The sequence below is a fragment of the Solenopsis invicta genome, chromosome 16, assembly GCF_016802725.1.
Source record: "Solenopsis invicta isolate M01_SB chromosome 16, UNIL_Sinv_3.0, whole genome shotgun sequence".
Classification (NCBI taxonomy): Eukaryota; Metazoa; Arthropoda; class Insecta; order Hymenoptera; family Formicidae; genus Solenopsis; species Solenopsis invicta.
Genome location: NC_052679.1, coordinates 13,430,953 through 13,450,229, shown reverse-complemented (window position 1 = coordinate 13,450,229; position 19,277 = coordinate 13,430,953). Strand labels below are relative to the sequence as shown.

At 29.2% G+C, this 19,277-nt stretch overlaps 1 protein-coding gene across 3 annotated transcripts in view; it reads left to right on the top strand.

Annotated features, from left to right (window-relative positions):
* The window catches only part of LOC105205353 (dopamine receptor 2), an 80,437-nt gene that overhangs the window by 21,259 nt on the left and 39,901 nt on the right, over positions 1 to 19,277 (top strand). For 2 of the 3 annotated variants that reach the window (XM_039458293.1, XM_039458294.1), the window contains exon 3: positions 9,350 to 9,434. In XM_039458293.1, coding sequence (XP_039314227.1) covers positions 9,350 to 9,434 — 85 coding nt within the window. Of the gene's footprint in view, positions 1 to 9,349; positions 9,435 to 13,094; positions 13,442 to 19,277 lie in introns of all 3 variants that reach the window. The other variant, XR_005576466.1, reaches the window with a different exon arrangement.

Below are 19,277 nucleotides of genomic sequence, written 5' to 3'. Positions count from 1 at the left end.
TTAACCATTTCTAATTTTTTTATCTTTTAACGATTACATAAAATACAATTTTCTTCAAAATTTATTTTGTGAAAATTGTTTATCGTTTAGATATATCTAATCTAGAAGTTTTTAATTTGGAGAAAGTGCGCCACCTATCGAATGTAAAAGCAACGTCAGTATATTTTTTTATTGCAAAATGATTATAACGATGATAATAAAAATTTTTTTAAGCTAAAATTTTCTAATTTTATAACAATTTTAATTTTTTTTCCGATAACATCTTTGCTATAAAATAGAATACGTAGAGAATACATAAAAATGTAAAAATAATTGTTTAAGTAAAAAATCTTGTTTATAAACAATTAAATAATTATTCAAGTATTAAATAATATTTTTTTAAATATTTGAAACTTGTATCTAAAAAATGTAAAATATAGAAAGAGAGCAGTAGTCTGAATGTCTACATAACGATAGTCATCAAAATGTAATATTCATCATCATATATATTTTCATACAATATCCTATTACTAAACCGCAAACCTAAATCCGCAAACTTCAATAAAAATTTTTTTATAATAAGGCTAGAACAGCATTTATATTAAAGATTTTTACAAGTTATAAGTGACAGCAATATGCAAAAGAAATTTTATAAGTATGTGGACAGTTATCGAATAAAATATAAGTATTAAATGTAATAAAACATTTCCATAAAATAGTTAATGTAATATGTTCATTTAAAAGAACATTCTAACAAGTGTTTTAAATATGTAGACAATACAATAAAAATTTCTTATTAAATAAATATTTGAAGCTTTAACATGTTTGAGCTAAAACGAGAAGTATAAAATAGTTCATGTTTAATATTCAGTAAAAGACAGAATAAAATAACTTGGGACATAAATATTATATTAAATAATGCATCATATAATAGTAATAACAGTAAAATATTTCAAACGGAAAACAAATAATTTTATTTTTCCAACTTTTGCAAGTTGTCTATTTTTATTCCACTATACACAACTATTTCACGACTGCCTTCTCTCCTTTACCAATAAAAATGTTTAATTAAAACAATTACAAATATAAAATATTTATTTTCTTATATTTGAAAAAAAAAACTTTAACAAACTTTATATTTTTGTCATATGTCTTACAAAAGTGGAATACACAGCCATTCATGACATACAGCGCGTAGAAAATAAAATATAAAAAGGCAGAACACAATTGAATTTATTTTGAATTCATCCGAATTCAAAATAATGAATGGCACATTTTGTAAATAGTGTATTTCAATTCATTTGAATTCAGAAATATGTGCGTTGTAAATGAGTTACCCATGAATACATTCCATTGCAATTAAAAATTATGTATAAGAACAATTCTGCTACAATTTACTTAAATTAAAAAATAACCTGATTATTTATGAAAATGTGTAAGTTGTTAATACATCACAATTAAAAACTAGGAATAGGTAAATTCTTGCTTCAGACCAAATAAATCCAAAAATATGTAGTCATAAAGTATGCTATGAAAACATTTGAATTCAAAATTATGAAAAAGCATTTTCTTCAATAAAAAACAAATTATGACAAAAATATGTATGTCCTAAATTCGTATAGCGTATTTTCCTTCAGTATTTTTTTTAATCAATGGATTTATGGAATATATGCATCATTAATATATTCAAAATTGTTATTGAAGATGATGCTTTTCATAAAAATCTAGAATTTTCCAAACTAAAGGTCAATTCATTATAATATTGTTACGACCGTAAGAGGATGCGCTCATGTGGTTCCCCGTATATGCCGAGAAGAAAAAAATTGTCTCCTAAAGAATAATGTTACGCTCACGAACGAGAGACGTGCACACTCGAATTCTCATAGATATTCGCACTCGCAAAAGAGAACACAAAACTCTTTAAGAACATTAACTTTAATAACTCAAATAATACAAGAAACGCACATTGTAATATCGTGAACGAGAAGACAACCGTCAAACTTGGCAATTCCAAGTTAACTCGTCAACTATCTCCTAGACACGCCGCGCGCCGTCAAGGAGATGATCTTCACACATTGAGCGCATCTTCGCTTGATCGTAACAGTATATTTGACCCCTTATTTCACTCCCACGCATACGACGTAGCAACTTGGGACCCTGATATTATTTTTACACTTATTTTATCCTGTATTTGGATACATAAGTCAATGTTGTTCACTCATGGCCCAGAATCTATAAAAATCGAAATAAAGGTCTTTATTACATAGTCAAATTTAAAATTTTTAGTTTATTTAATAGCTTTTAATTTTTACAAACAATAAACAAGGCTTTAATGAATTTGAAAAAAAAAAATTATTTTTACATTATCACAAAAATTAGAAAAAATCGACAAATCATTATATTGCCATCTTATCTCCCTGTCTCCTGTCTCTCATTTTCGACTCTAGAATATTTGACACTTATTTATTTATATCCTATACAATCAAAGATTAAATTATATAATTTATTTAGTTTTAAATGCATGAATTTCTATTATTGCATCTTGATGCAGGTTAAAACCGAAAGTATGTCAAGGTTCTGTTAAGTAATTGACTTAACGAGTTCTTTTGTAATTGACGATGCGGAATATCCATGTCACAAAAAAAAAATAAAAATGAAAGCGAGATCCATATAAATGGCGCAGTGCATAGTCGCCAAGATCTGAATTCAACATCGTCGAGACGTCGCGTCGCCTCGCGTCCGGCGCCAAAACGTCTGTATATATTTCGCCATTACTTGTTACTAAAAACGAAGAGACTTTGACTAAAAGCAAAAGTAGGAAAGAAAGGGAACGAGAGCAAAGGGTAGAAAAAGGTAAGATCGCACCAGGTCAGGCTTGGTAAGCCGTAGCCGTAAATCTACGGTACCCATCCTATGGTTCTCGGACTCCTCTTCTCTTTCTTAACTCCGTTATCTCAATTTACTCTTCTAAGAACTTTGATTCAACTTGAATTACACGTTTTCATAATGTGTAGAATTCTCGGTGAACAAAATCAACTTGGCCACCTCCACGAAAATCAAATTGCATGTATTCTTACCATATTTCCATATAGTACTTCCTTTTTCCTTTTGGCTGTACGCTATCGAAATTTTCTTGAATCATGCGTAAAATAAATTTCATCACTTCGATTAATCTTTAAATTTCGCAGATAGCATTACTACAATTATTGCTATTTTTTTTGTCGAGTAACTGCTATGTGCTTTTTACTAATACAATTTATAAATTAAATATTTACAGTATTTGAATTTGTTACTTAAATAGCGTCTAAAAAACAAGAACAGTGAATTAAGTTTAAGAAGGGAAAGTAATTTATAATTTGCAATGCCGTTCTCTTTACCGTTACCTTTTTGTTCGTGATATCAAATTTTAGCGTACTTGTATTACTTTATAAATGTACATGAGTATAGATCATATCAATCAAAGCCACTGTAAAGTAATCTGGTCAAATAGAGATATAGACATTGGATGCTAGTTTTAAAAAAGTCATTAAAATTTCATGAAAAAATAACGGAAGAAATAACGAATAAACGAAGTATTTTCTCAGTAACAATAACGCATTAATTTTAAAAGTTATAAACAAGTAATGATAACAAGTTACTTTTTACAAAAAAATAATAACTAACACGGTAATGCGTTACTTTTATAAAGGGTGTTACCAACCCCGATTAAATTCTAGATTACCACATATATCACCATCTAACTAGTAAACATAATTCTATTACAAAGCACGTTTTTATAGTATATTTTTTATGAGATAGTCAAAGGTTTGTTTATAAGTTTGCGTCGATATTCATTGTGATGCCGTGACATAGTCATCGATTTCCGGTGTGGTATGTCGCACACTCCAGTTCGATTGCATTCGGCAGAAATACATTCTGCGCACGTTTCACTGTCATTAGAACGTAAACTCAACGCCAATAGCTGATTACACGAACATTCGCGCCAATCGGCTTCAACGGGGCTTTCGCAGATTTGGTTCATTTTGACGGCGATATTTACCTGATAATCGAAAATCAAACTTGGGTTCTGATTAATGATGCCATCTTGCTCTTTAACTTTTTCGCTCAAATAAAAGTCTGCAAAATAATGTTAAATAACGAGCACACTGCATCATGATCCAATCGTATAATCTATCGTGTAACAGCCTTTTAATACAAAAAGAATAGAAATAACTAGTCTTTTTTTCTTTACAGCTTGCTTTCCGTGTTAATTAAAAGGATTATTTTTTGTATTATTAATGTACTAACATACGGAAACGAATAGAAATTAACCACTTTACAAATATACACACAAATATTTTTTTTATTACTTTTATTTTATTCATTGAAAATTGCCAAAATTGTATTGTATACTTATACAATACTCGAGATTTACATTCAATATCTTTATATATAACTATCGAACTTCACATTCAATATTTTAAAAATTTAGAAATGCGCAAAAATAAACTAAGGACAATATATTAATTTGTATGCGTCATGTGCGTTTGTTTCGAATACTAAATTGACTAGTAATAAAAAGTAACTATCATTAAAATCTTTAAATGTAAGTTGTCAGAATTGCATTAAACATTTTCATCAGAGAAATACGTATTCTTTAAAAGCAAATATCGTGAAATATCCAATAACGATCAATCGCTCACAGTATTGAATAAGCATCACGATATCATATTTAATCAAATACGAAATTCAGCATAAAACAACAAGGTAAAAAACGATGTTGTTAAATTTTTTTGCGGAACATGAATAACTACAAGGGAATATACATAAAAAATATTTCATATTGACGATAGGTGTCAGTTTACAGTAAGAAGTGAAACTAATAAAATTAGGGTTTTCTCTTGAGAACTCTTATTGTTATAAACGCATATTTCTACAATAATTACATATAGTACTTGTTATAAATGTCATAAATAGTGTTGATTTATATAAATTTTGTGTTTACATCACAAAATTTCCTCTAAAACACCTTTCATCTCGCAAATCTCGGAACAACATATTGCAAAGTGTAGTATAATATTTTGTATGTGCGTTTTTCTTTATAAATTATATTTTTAAAATGTTTTAAGTTTTCCAAGATTAGATTATGGCACACATTCAATCGATTATATTTTTTGCCTATAAGCTTGTGATATAAGCTCGTAATGTGATTGATAATATAATTTACAAATCGAAGTAAGCAGATAAAAAATAACATAATATTATGTTCAAACTATAACATTTTGTACGTGAGATAAATAATCACAAGGAGATACAACAAGCAAAAAGGAGATACAAAGGCAACATAAAATCGTTTGATTTGGACGATAGATTCGTTTTTTTTTTTTTTTTTTTTTATCAAGATCTGTGTCTTACACCAAGTTAAAATTTACACAGGAAAAACGTTTTACTGCGATATTTAAAATTTTAACTATATATAAATCAGAAAATAATTTTATGTTAGATAATCGAAATAATCATGTAGGACGTTCAAGCATGATAATAGTACTATAAAAAATTTTGACATTTCAGTAAATGTGCGATGTAAATATTGTAATAGACCAAAATAATTATTTTCGATACATCAGCGTTCTTTTCGTGAATTCTTTAAAGGGAGAATTAGAATAAATTTCTTTCTAATTAAAAAATATATTGAAACTATTGGCAACAATTTTACTAAAATGTTGTTATAACTGTTTTAAACTTTATTTGGTAGATATGAAAACCTTTTGCATTAATCTAATAGATCACAATCAATAACATTGTTATGTAAATTTTAAAATCGACATTTCACCTCTTAAAATTTTACCTCTTTCGGTAAGCTAAACAGAGAGGTTTAATTAAATTAGCCGCAAACTTTTCTAATTAACTCGCTTCGAGGCTGTTTTATCTAGGAGACGTAATTAAATATTCCACGGAATCTCGATAGACTTATTATGAAGAGTTAATGAGCCAAGATATGTAGTTGTATAACCGAGAAAAATTTTTAGAATATTTGACAAAGGTATCCTTTAAAACTATCAAACATTAACAATATTATTTCTTCACGTTCAATTAAGAAGAAATAAAATATTGTGTACAAAATCATAAATAGATAAATAAAGTTACATTACTTTTTTCGTATTTTACTCAATCGAGATAGTTTTCTTATAGAGCATCTGTGTTATTTCAAAATACTTAATGTAGGATACCGAAATTTTAATATTCAAGATGCAAACATATTAGTCTTATTTTTAAAAATCTGGTTAGAAAAATAACAGGCAAATAAAAAAAATATGATAAGTACTTGAAGTACTCTGTATGTAGATGTAGTGACTACGTTGTAACATGATCCAAAATATAATAATATCATAAAAAACAAATAAAAAGTAAAGATGAATATATTTCTTCACTGAAAGTTTTATTTTTTAATAAGACATCTTTAAAAGTGTTTGCTTATAAGTATACTTTTGAATTGTATTTCCAAAGCTTACCATGCATGAACTTACAGATAGCAATAAATTTTGACGTTTCGATAATCTACATTTCAAAGAATAACATCATAAAAATTTATTTCACAGAAATATTGATTAGAGATAAAACATAAATGCAACAATTGATAACCCATCAGAGTTTAGAATAAAAATTTATAATAATTGCAACACAATTGGAACAAATCATTAATTTGGATAAAAGAATTTAAAAATACATTTATAAAAACCACTTGGATGGGTAAAAAATAGCTTCTATAATCAGTAGGCAGCATCCACCCAAATACCCTATGATCAAAAGGAGGAAAGCCGGCGCGATGTCATCGATGTCAAGTTGGGAATTATTATCTTCTTCATTTTCCATTGTGTACTGACTGTTATTTAATGTCGCCATGTTTGACCAAAATTTAACAAAACCAGTTTGAATGAGTACTTGGATCATAAAATTAAATTCTCTCACGTATGGAAAACCTTGCCGAGTGACAAAGGCCAACGGATAACTGCCCACGGTCTCTTTTATAACATGAGCATGTCCTATTTTAGTTTGGCGGTTATTATTCGTCACATTCAACATCACAAGAAGAGCCAAACTAGTATTTTTTCCCTGCACAAGATCCAAGAACTGATTATTATAATCACGTTGATTAAGAATAAACAGTTTTTTACGAATCATTTGTCCAACGTGATCTTCCATGTCAGCTTTGTCAGGCGTTTCCAACAAATTCGCGAATCGTTGAGTTCCACCTATCATTAATCCTGAGTTAACTAACTCCTCCATAGTCTCTATCTGCATGTCCGATGTGCTTATCAAATGATCAGCCAGTGATCCTAAATAAAGTTGCGAAAGAAAAAAACTAAACAGAGTCCAAGATATAAATTGAATTCTGCTGGAAATTCTCGTCGGTTTACGAAACACGGCCACATTGAAAAGTAATCCTGCCATATCCAAAAATGTTATGTCACGAATAAAAAATAGCTTTACAACTCCACCAATGATTAGAACGCAAATTATAGCGTACCAAATATCTTTGTCAAATGGAGCTATCAAACCACGTAGAGAAACGTTTATTTCAATCGGTATTGCCCATGAAATATGCACCATGCCGTAACAAGTCGTATATGTCACTTTTCGGCTAAAATCCCACAAGAGACCACCGAACAATAAATCGTTCGTCGTGTTACGAAGTCTCAGTTGTATCTCTGCTTTCGTCGTAGAGTGCATCCATTTAATCGTCTCTCTGTTCAATTTGATTTTCATGTTACGTGCAATTTCTTCCACCATTGAGCCTTCGACTCCACCGAAAGTGTTAGTATCGTTGTTGAAAAACGTGAATGGAAAATTATTGAACATTGCCGCGTTCACAGTACTAGCTTCAATTAACGACTTCGTTTTATTTGTGAAATGCTGCCATCGAATTGCAGTAGCTCCCGTAACTTCACATCTGCCTGAAAGTGCTGGCTCGACAAGTGCGTACGATTCGTTAGTCCGGACCGGAAAACTGCTAGCGAGCAGTACCAAATCTCCGACTGATGCCAATATCTCGAGTTTGAAAATCGATCGCAATGACATTTGCTGTACCAACGTAACAGCTTCTATCAAAAAGCTTTCTTTATCGCTAAACAAATTTGTTAGCACTATTACAAAATTGCAATCGTATTCACAGTAATTGATGAAAGAGGAATCGTTCGCTTGAAGAGCGATTCCGCTCTCTGACAGAATAACAACATTTGTCAAAGCATTATATATTTCCGTTACATTTATCGGACTAGTGTTTAATGTATAAATAGCACTTGTCACGCGTCGCACCGTTAATTCGTTCATTAACGGTTTCACGACATCGGAAATATCTCGTAGGACATCTGATAGGTAAAATGATACATGCTCTGGAGAATCGAAATATTCCTCGATAAACGTTGCTGTACAAGGTATTAAGCACTTGAATACTTTGTCACGCTGATTTTGGTATTCCATAACATTTTTCAAGATAACAGATCGATCAGTCGTACGTTGGGACGATACCGCAGTAACGAAAGCAACAGATATTAGCGCAATAAAGAAGACACGACCTGGATAATCTTGTAACTGATAAAAGTCAACTAAATCCAATTTATTATCCATGTCGTTTGGACACTTACACGTTATGCGCTAGTCGTTATGCGTACTGCTTCAACACTTACTTCGAAATGAAGTAATGCAGCGACACCGAATAGCGCACTACCCGGCTACTCAATTCGCAAAGACCTAATAGCATATTTTAGATAGATCAAAGAATGTAAATATCATGTAACGCAACGTTTCTGCACTCACGAGAATGATAATCGGTTCATCATCCATTTAGAGCGACACGCTCTACTTATCCATGCCATCGATACATTACACACATACACATGCAAAAACAATATGTGTATGTGTAGGGTTTTTTGTTTGAAATAATTTAATTATCTACAGGGTCATCTATCCAAAACTAGATACGAGAAAATGCATTAATGATTAAAAAGGGTAAAAAAAGATTTTGGACTTTTTTGCATCGCCACATAGCAATGCACACACGAGCATCGATCGCGTGTTACAGTTTCATCGTTGTGGCTTTTATGTAAATATTCGTATACACGATACTTGAAAAAATGTATCAGTCACGCAATCCTGGTGTTAAAAGCCACACTTGGCGACGTGACATTGCATAAACCTACTTGTCTGCATCGTATAGCGCAAATCTGATTAAGATATAAATTTGCATGATAGTCCACGGCTATGTAAAGGAAACAGAAACAGAAATATAAATATATATGTACATCATAAATAAAAATTTCTTCATCATAATCTCATCACACCATTCGCAATTTCATTAAAGTTGCAAAAGTCATATTATTCTTTGTTTCAGAGCTTTCGTCAGAATTTTATGCTATTGTTGTCCCAGACGAATGAAACGGAGATATCAGCCAGCATTTAGATGTAAACCAAGTCAAGTAAGTTTACACTCTGTATATACATTTATCGCTTTTATATTAATTCAAAGCAACACATGGGAATGTTGAATAGCATACGTAGGCCCAATTTAATTTTTAATTTGGACCCATTTCTATTTAATATTAGAACAATCTTGCCTAAATGCATCTAGTGTTAGTACCCCTCATAAATTACCTATGTATCAGCAATCAAATTACAGAAGCATTTTATTCACGAATAAAAACAATGCTAACAGTACAAAAATCGGAATAGATACTTTGATTCAAACAAAAACATAAATAAATATCTCAGAGCTTATATTAAAAAATGTTGGTAAAACTCTTCCAAGTTTTAAAAATGCAATTTATTGCACTTCTACTATATATTATATTAATTAAATAAATATGCATATCAAATATTAAAAATTTTACTACAATCAGTGCATCGTTTGATCTATTTTTGTATGCCTACAGCACAAAATATTGTAGTAGCATTGCAGCAATATTTTAATAGTGCGCAATATTACAAATATTGCAGCAAAATTGTTGCAATATTATAATTCAATGATGTACATTGTAATATAATACCCTATGATCAGAAAGTACCGGGAATTTTTTATTTAAAAGTACCGCGCATGCGGGAACCGGTTTATTTTTTTTTCTTATGTTGGTACGACCTTAAGACGCACATCTGTCAGGTTTTAGTGCCATCCGATCATTAGTGTCTGCCTGGCGTTTGTTTACATCAGTCAACTTTTTTCATTTTGCCGCATTTTACCATGAATAATTTTGTTGAACAAAGAGTTTGTTTGAAATTTTGTGTTGCGAACGAAATTTCGTGTGCCGATGCACTGAAAATGTTGCAAAAAGCATTTTGCGAATCTGCTCTATCAAAAACAAGAACATACGAATGGTATAAGGACTTTAAAAGTGGTCGTACAGTGGTGGAAGATTTCCCTCGTTCCGGACGTCCATCGACGTCGAACACCGATGAAAACGTGAAGAAAGTGAAAGAAATGGTGCTTGAAAATCGTCATACCAGCTTAAGAGAGATGTCTAGTGAACTTGGCATTGCATATGGAACGGCACAGCATATTGTGGTTGATGTTTTGGGTATGGATTCTTGGATTTTGCATGATGATAACGCACCATCGCACCGAACCCGAACTGTACTGAATTATTTGACCAAACATCAAGTAAATACCATCAAGCAAGCACCGTATTCACCTGATATGGCCCCGTGCGACTTTTCTTTGTTCCCCAAGTTCAAGTTGCCACTTCGTGGAAAGAGATTTCAGTCGATCGAGGAGATCAAAGAGAATGCGACGAGGGAACTAAAGGCCATCCCTTCGTCGGCCTACCAGGGATGCATGGAGAACTGGGTCAAGCGTTGGCACATGTGTGTTGCTTCAGATGGATCATATTTTGAAGGAGATAAAATAAATTTGCCTGAAATTTAACTCTATTTTGTTTTATTTAAAAATTCCCGGTACTTTCTGATCATAGGGTATATAACATTCTGAAACATTGAAGACATATTTCTTTCATGATATAACATAGTTAAAATATATAAAGCATGCTAAGTATATTATTTGTAGAATTATGAAGTAATTAATTAAAAAATTTAAAGTTAAATAATATAGTAAAAAAATTACTAACTTTTAATTTAACTAATTTTTAATTATTTAATTTTTCATTTTAGCTAGTTAATTTAGAACTATAAACCTTAATTTATTAACTTCATTTCTGAGTTAAAAATTTATGTAAAAAAATTATAATAGAACAAATAAATTCCTACATAAAAAAAACAATATTTCATATAAACTTAGTTTACTTAATTTAAAATATAAATATTTGTTTGATGAGCCATTTTAATTGTTTTGAGTAATCTAAATTTATAAATTTCTAATTTAATATGAATAATGCATTTCAAAATTAACTTTTTATTAACTTAAGTTAATTAAATCTTAATATAAAGTTTAATTCAGTTAATTTTTTGTTCATGTAACTTATAATGTAATAATTAAATTAATTTTATAAGCTATTAATTTTACAAGTCCGATCTTTAAATAAAAATATTATAATTGATTTAAAAATAACTGTTTAACTATACAAATTTTTTGTCAAAAAAAAATACTTTAATAAAAATAATTTTTTTTGAGATTACAAAGAATATCTTAATTCAGATTACAGTTAAATGAAAGTGTGTTTTTAATAAAGGAGAAAAGGGTGTCATGACTGTAGACATTACGGTTATCCCTATTATTTCCGTTATTACAATAAAAATTAACAGATTCAACAATTGCTTATGGCTTAATTATTCGTTCTTTAGCCCGCAGTTTTTAATAGCGCTAATATACTAATACGCAATAGTTGACAATTTCTATAAAGTATTTTTGAGCACAAAACTTTTTCAAGCTACATTTTAGCACTTAATTACACATACTTCCTATTTATTTTTAAACTTGAGCATATGTACTCGAACGTTTTTATTGTTATTTAACTTTTTATTCGGTTGTACACATTTCGACTGCAAAATTAAACAATAATATAAAATTTGGTAATATGGTTTTTTAAGCAAAATTCTCAAATCAAAATATTTCTTCAACAAATCGATTGCCAATCTAGAGGGCTGTGTTCAGAAACATTGGAAATATCATTTTATGCTTGTTTAATGTTAAGCAAGAATAAAACGATACCTTTTTATGATATCATCTCTAATGTTTCTAAACGTATGAAAATTTTGAATTAGAAAAATTCTAAAAGATGAAAGAAAAGTATATATACAATATAACTATGTAACAAAATATTGTGTTTTTTAAACTAAACAAACTTTTTAAATTGTTCTTTAAGTTTGTTTTTGTGGTAGCCATATTACCTTTTTTTTTCGTTATTGAATATGCGTCACATTCTTATAAATCACATTCTAGTAATTATTTCATTACTTTGAGTTTAGAATCTGTTAAACAACACTTTAACGAATAGAATCGCTCATGTTTCAATATAAAATATTAACCAAGTTATTTAATGAAATAAAAATGAGCACCATATTATTACATTCTCCTTTATTATACAATATGAGACAAGCAATATTTTGCAATATTGGATATTAAGAATATTATTTAAGGTATCATCAATACATCTACACCATTGCAGAATATTGCAGCAATATTTTATTTTAGCGGATGTAGGATAAAATATCAATATTTTAAAGTAACATTATTGCAATGTTGCTTCAAAATTTTGTACTGTAGGGGTTACTAAGAAAAAAGATTCAGGAAAGAGTATAAACAATCTTCGAATTACTAATAGATAATTTAACGTAACTGTATTAAACATCTCATACTTGCAATTTTAAAATAAAAAATGAGGTGAGAATGATAAAGGTATATTAATAAACAATAAATATTTTCTCCATGTAGCTCTGTATATTACATGTATCGCATAATAGCGATGGCAATTTTTCATTAAAACATTTAGGATACCGCTTATATTCATTTTGATCTTTGTTTAACATATAATCTAACATAATAATACAATAGTTTATATCTTGTGCTTAATTATTAAGCAACAATTAGAATGCTGAAAGGAACAAAACGTCACAATCTTATTAACAATACGGACGGGGCACTTAATGCTAATTATTAGATACGGGAACGTATCCAGAATATTTTTTTTCAGAAATTTGCATCCGGGCGGTACTACTCTGCATATTCTCTTCATCATGTACGGGGAAGAGAAAATTCCAGCGAGCAAACCTACATTTAACAATGGAATATCATCGCGAATTGGTCGTCAATCGTTGATCGTGAAATTCCTCTGAGACCTTTTCTTTATTTCTGTTTACATCGCTTTCCCTTTGTCCTTAATGCAATATAGATAAACCAGTATATAGTTTGGCGATTTTGTGCAAGATTTCCAAACAATCACGATCCTCTGTCCATTTTCCACATAGAAGACCCCTTATGTATCGAAGATCAACGAACATCAACGAATATCAACGCATATCCATAGAATATAAATTCTCGGTATGTTTTTAATAGTAAATGTAATATTGCAAATTAATTTTAAACATGCACTTGCACATGGCACTGCTCATTATCTAAGAACGCACTATATAAAACACCTTCCTCGTTATTTATTTCTGATAACCTTCTTAAATGGTGATGTCTTTTTAATTTCGGTTTATAAATTATTTTTTAATAACTAGATTAATTCCTAATATATATTAAAACAATATGTTAGAAATTATAACAATAGAATGAAGTAAATACCTTTGGTATCTCGTAATTTTATTTAATATCAATTATTGCCATCGTTAATACGCATGAAAGAAGATCAAAACTTTATAAATATAAAAATTACAATTGTAATTTTTTGTTAATCGCAAATTTAATTAATAAAAAAAGTTTAAATTCGAAGTTTTGACGGAGAATAAAAAATATGGATTTAAATACTTTTCTTCTGATCTTATATTATTTCTCTGTGATATGAGTTTTAAAAATTATTTTATCTATTGCGTTATAGGTATATATAAAATCTCGTAAATATCATATTTTCATGCAAGATATCATTGTATATTTATATTTATGAACAAAAAGCTTCTAAAAGTTAACCTATATTCAGGAACTATACGACACACTGTTAAAAAATATAAAAATTTGATGATTTAAAGAACGCAAATGACAAATGACTATATACAGGGTGTCCCATTTTAATGGGCTACCCCAAATATTTCCGTTTCCTTGCATTTTACAAAAAAATATTTCAGGCAAAAGTTATATGGTTTCAAGGGGATTATAAGATGGTGTCGTTAATTTGACCTCAAATAGTTGTTTGAAGGTCACATAAAGGACACCTCCAATTTTTTAAATGGGATTACTTTTTATTACATATTCTTGTAGCTTATCTTGAGACCTTTCCAAAACACTACAAGAAAGTTTATTTTTGTTGAGCACTCTCCGAGTTGTGAGGTTTGAAAGCTACGGTGTACTGTAACTTTCAAACGTCACAACTCGGAAAGTACTTAACAAAAATAAACTTTCTGGTAGTGTTTTGGAAAAGTCTTGAAATAAGCTACAAGAATATACAATAAAAAGTAATCCCATTAAAAAAATTGAAGGTGTCTTTCACGTGACCTTCAAGCAACTATTCAAGGTCAAAGTAATGACACCCTCTTAGGACCCACTCGAAACCATACAACTTTTGTCTGAAACATTTTCTTATAAAATTCAAGGAAACAGAAATATTTGGAGTGCCCCATTAAAATGGGATATCCTGTATAGTATTAGAAACAACAATGGTGTTCGTAATTTTGAGACGCGTTCAGATTTTCATTGGAATTAATTCCTTGAATGCAAAAATGTCTAATTTTCTATATCTGCAGACAATATACCAAAAAAAACAATTTGAGTGCAAATGTGATTAAAAAGTTTAAACATTTTAAAAATATTTTTTCATCGTCAAAAATTCATATTTATACATTGAAAGAGTTTAATAATAATAATCAGGCTTAAATAATCATATAAAACTTTGGTAAAACAATTTTAATTAAATATTCGATTAATATAACCAAATATTTAGTAAACTCTTTTATCCGCATACTCAGATAACACACAGATTAAAAAAAATTAAAAAAAGAATTCAGGCTCATTAATTCAAAGTTCCTTTAAAATGTAAAAAAATTTTTTTTCTGAAAAAAGTTCTTTTGGCAATTGAAATTAAATTCTGAATTGATAAGAAGCCTGAAATCTTTATGAAATTCTCTATGTATCTGAATATACATTTATATACCAAGATTAAAAAATAAAATATTATCACTTGTAACGCCGTTACCGTTAGTTCTTTTTATTAATGTTACAATAATTATAACAAATTCAGCCATTATTTTTATCCATATTTAAAAACATTACCTTATATGTAAAGTAACGTGTATCATCGTTATTGTTATTTAGAAAGTAACGACTCATTACCCTCTTTCATTACTTTTTAATATATTTTGATGACTTTTTTTAGAATAACATTCAATCATTTATGTCTCTATTTGAAAAGACTAATACGGACTTTTATAATATACGGACTTTTGGTTAACTGCAACATTGGTGTACGCATGTATGTACGTTTATAAAGTAATGATAAAATTCATTACCGTTACTATAAAAGTGTAACGACGTTAATGTTATCATTACAGAAAAAAGTAACAATTTTTAAAGAAAGTAACGGTAATGACGTTATAAGTAACGCTCTACTTTCCAATCCTGCTTTTCGTTGTTTACCTTAATCTTTTAGTATTTTTGTACCTGTCAATAGATTTGTATATATATTTAGGTCGCAAATATAATAATCGATATATCAGATATATCGATGGTTACAATAGTACATAATTATACAATTGTACATAATTATACATAGTATACTTAAAAAAAAGTGGTTTTGTTGCATTATTTAGAAATCTGATAGATTCAATCAATACATCAGTTCAAAAACGAACGAACCAGAATTTCTTGTAGAAATTACCAGATTATAGTAAAGTCTATCAAACATTTTTATTATAAAATCTCGAGTCCTATTATAATAAACAGAAATTCTGCTTAGTTTCATTAAAACGCACTCAATCATATATGTTTTGTTAATTTAATAAAATTATTTTTCTCAGTGTACAATTATAAATTGTATTTACGAGGGGTGTTCGATAAAAATGCAACACATTTTTTTTCTCAGAGCAGAATGGTTTTATTCAGGATTCAAATACACCTTATTGTTTCCCAATTCTTTGGCCATAAAACCCTATTTTTCGACTAAACTCCGTTCAATTCTATGACTTTACGCCACCTTGTAAGAGCTTGTATACCGACATGGTATCATTATACTGGTCTGTGTCTAAGCCAAGTACTGCAACAATAACTTCCTCTTCTGACTTCCATCTCTTTGGACCACTGAATGATGGACTCCACGAGAAGCAATGATGGGGAAATTATTGATGCAGCAAGAACTTAACTCAGACACAGACCAGTAAAGTAATACCATGGCAGTATACAGGCTCTCACATTAAAGTGGCGTAAAGCCATAAAATTGAACAAAGATTAGTCAAAAAATAGGATTTTATGTCCAAAGAATTGGGGAACAATATGGTGTATTTGAATCCTGAATAAAACCATTCTACTCTGAGAAAAAAAATGTGTTGCATTACTTATCAAACACCCCTCGTATTTATTTTTATATTTTATAATATATTTTAAATATTAAAAAGTATTTTGTGCTGTATATTTTAAATTGCATTCCAGTAGCTATCGTCAGTACTGAAAGTCTAATACAGAATGTCCTATTTTCTTCAGTTCAATCAATTTTCAGCGAAATTTTTCATGATACAAAAAAAATTTATATAAAAGTGAAACCGTTTCAAGAAGAATGTATTTTGGTCAAAATATTTTTTTCTAATTGCATGCATTAAAAAAGTATAAAAATTACCGCCACTTTTTTCAATAATATTATATGTTCTTTAAACATAATATGATTCCTCTAATTAATCTTCATATAAAAGTATTAAAGTTATCAAAAAATTAATAATTTGTGAGAATAAATTAAAACAAAATAAAGATTCAACAGATAATGTATAATACAAATTGAATAAACCAAGTCTTCTACGGTCATAGCTAGATTTTCGTGCTACTTTGTTTTTTTGAATTTACATACACATTCAAACTTAGTGAAACTGTGCGCTAATTACTTTTCAGTCATAACACAGTCCTAAGCTAAATAAGAATGAGTAATATTATGTAAATTATTAAATCAAAAGTAATTTAATAATAATAATAATTGATGAGAATAAGTTATAATAATATTTTATTACTTATCATGCTACATTACAACATAAGAATATAAACTACCTTGTAAACTATTCATTTTTTATAATTGTATCTTAATACTTTTATGAAGAACAATAATGAGATGAATCACTTGGCATAAAAAAACATATAGTTGCTTCTCAAATAAAATATGTAAAAAGTTAAAAACTGCATAACTTTTTTTTTAAGAAAAACTGTATTTTCTTGATTGATTTACCTTATTATTTTGTGTGTAAAAGTATTAATATATAATTATCAAAATATTTATAGTTTGATTAAGAAATAATTTATATTTTGTAACAAAATATCAGAATAAAGTATAAAATTATTCATAAATTGATTTCATCTTAATACTTTTATATATTATGCAGAATACTTTCAGAAATCATATTACGTAAAAAAATTATACAATTTTACTTTAAAAAATGGTAGTGACCTTCCTATTCATTTAGCGCATTCTAAAAAAACATGATCAAAGCACGTTTTCCTCGATACCATTCTACTTTCTGAAACATTTTTTTTGTATTAACAATATTTTCAAACAAAATTGACTAGACTGATTAAAATAAAATACCCTGTATGTACAGACTGTGCCATTAATGCCTGAGTCACCCATTTTAGGGACTTCGTTGCTTTCTTGATTATTTTTACGTTCTTGACCGAATGTCGCACGCGACCACGAATGTATCGTGGTGTTAGTAGTGTTTTGATAGCTAGCCGTTCTAACCTCAATTTTGATTGGTCAAATTTCTAAAATATTCCAAAGGAATATATAGTAATAAAGTTAGGTTTCATTAAAAATTAAAGAAAATTACTCACAATTTAATCGAAAGAAAGTGGATTAAAGCATTTGATACATCAAATAAGTAGCATTAAAAAAAAAATAAAATAAAATTGTTAATAAATTATTTGTTAATAAGAAAATATACTTTGTGAGCTGTTTTTTTATTTACAGGTAATAATAAATAAGCGAAAGGAGTCAACAATGGAGCGTTTGTGGCGACAAGCATTTTATTAGATGCAAACACATAAATAATATCTAATCATGAGATATTTGACAGAATGTAATAATAAAGTAGTTCAATAGTACTGATCTTGCAAGAATAAATATTGTACGGTAGGATATTGTGTGCATGTAATAACAATCATTCGATATCTGAGATATACATAACATTTTGACAAAGATATCCATGAGCTAACAATATCAACTAACGATGTATTTGTTTAGTTTTAGAGAACTTGATAATAAAAAGGAAGTTGAAAATAAATAAAGTTTATATGTTTACCAGGACCCAAGTTTGGCAAGAGAGCGTGACCTTTTCTCTTGCTGAAAGGTCGGTAGAACCCAAAAGTTAGTATACCACTTGAGAACAACATCGTTCATTCCTCAGTCAGGTTTAAATTAATATATTATTCTTTAATTATTAAAGAATAATACATACAATTAATATGTGTGTCTAAACAAAAGTGCAAGTAATTTTAAAATATTGTTATACTTGATGAGACGAGCACACAAAACTCTCGCGAAGGAAGGCGCAAACGTACAACACAAAATAACCAGGAACTCTTTTATAAAAAAGAACACTGATTTTAATCATTAGATTAAGATCATTATGCATACAATTAATTCGTAGCGAAATTATTTAAAAATATCGCTTGGCAGCTCCGCGTCTCGAAACAGAACAAAAACCGGCTGCGCTTTTTTTGTCAAATTGATCGATCTTCCTTCGACCAGCTTCTCAAGCTGAGCCGAAAAGCGGGCATAACAATATGTATGTATTGAAGAATAATATATTAATTTAAACCTGACTGAGAAACAAACGATGTTGTTCTCAAGTAGAATATTAATTTTTTCAAATGCGGAGGCTCTAAGGAAGGATGTCCATAGCTGGTTGCAACATTTCCTAGCATGGCAATGCATTGATGCATCTCCTTTGTCCAGTTGCTCATCGTACAAAATATAATGGCAATGGCATACGAGCACTAAGATAAACGCTCTGGGCTCTACCGACCTTCCAGC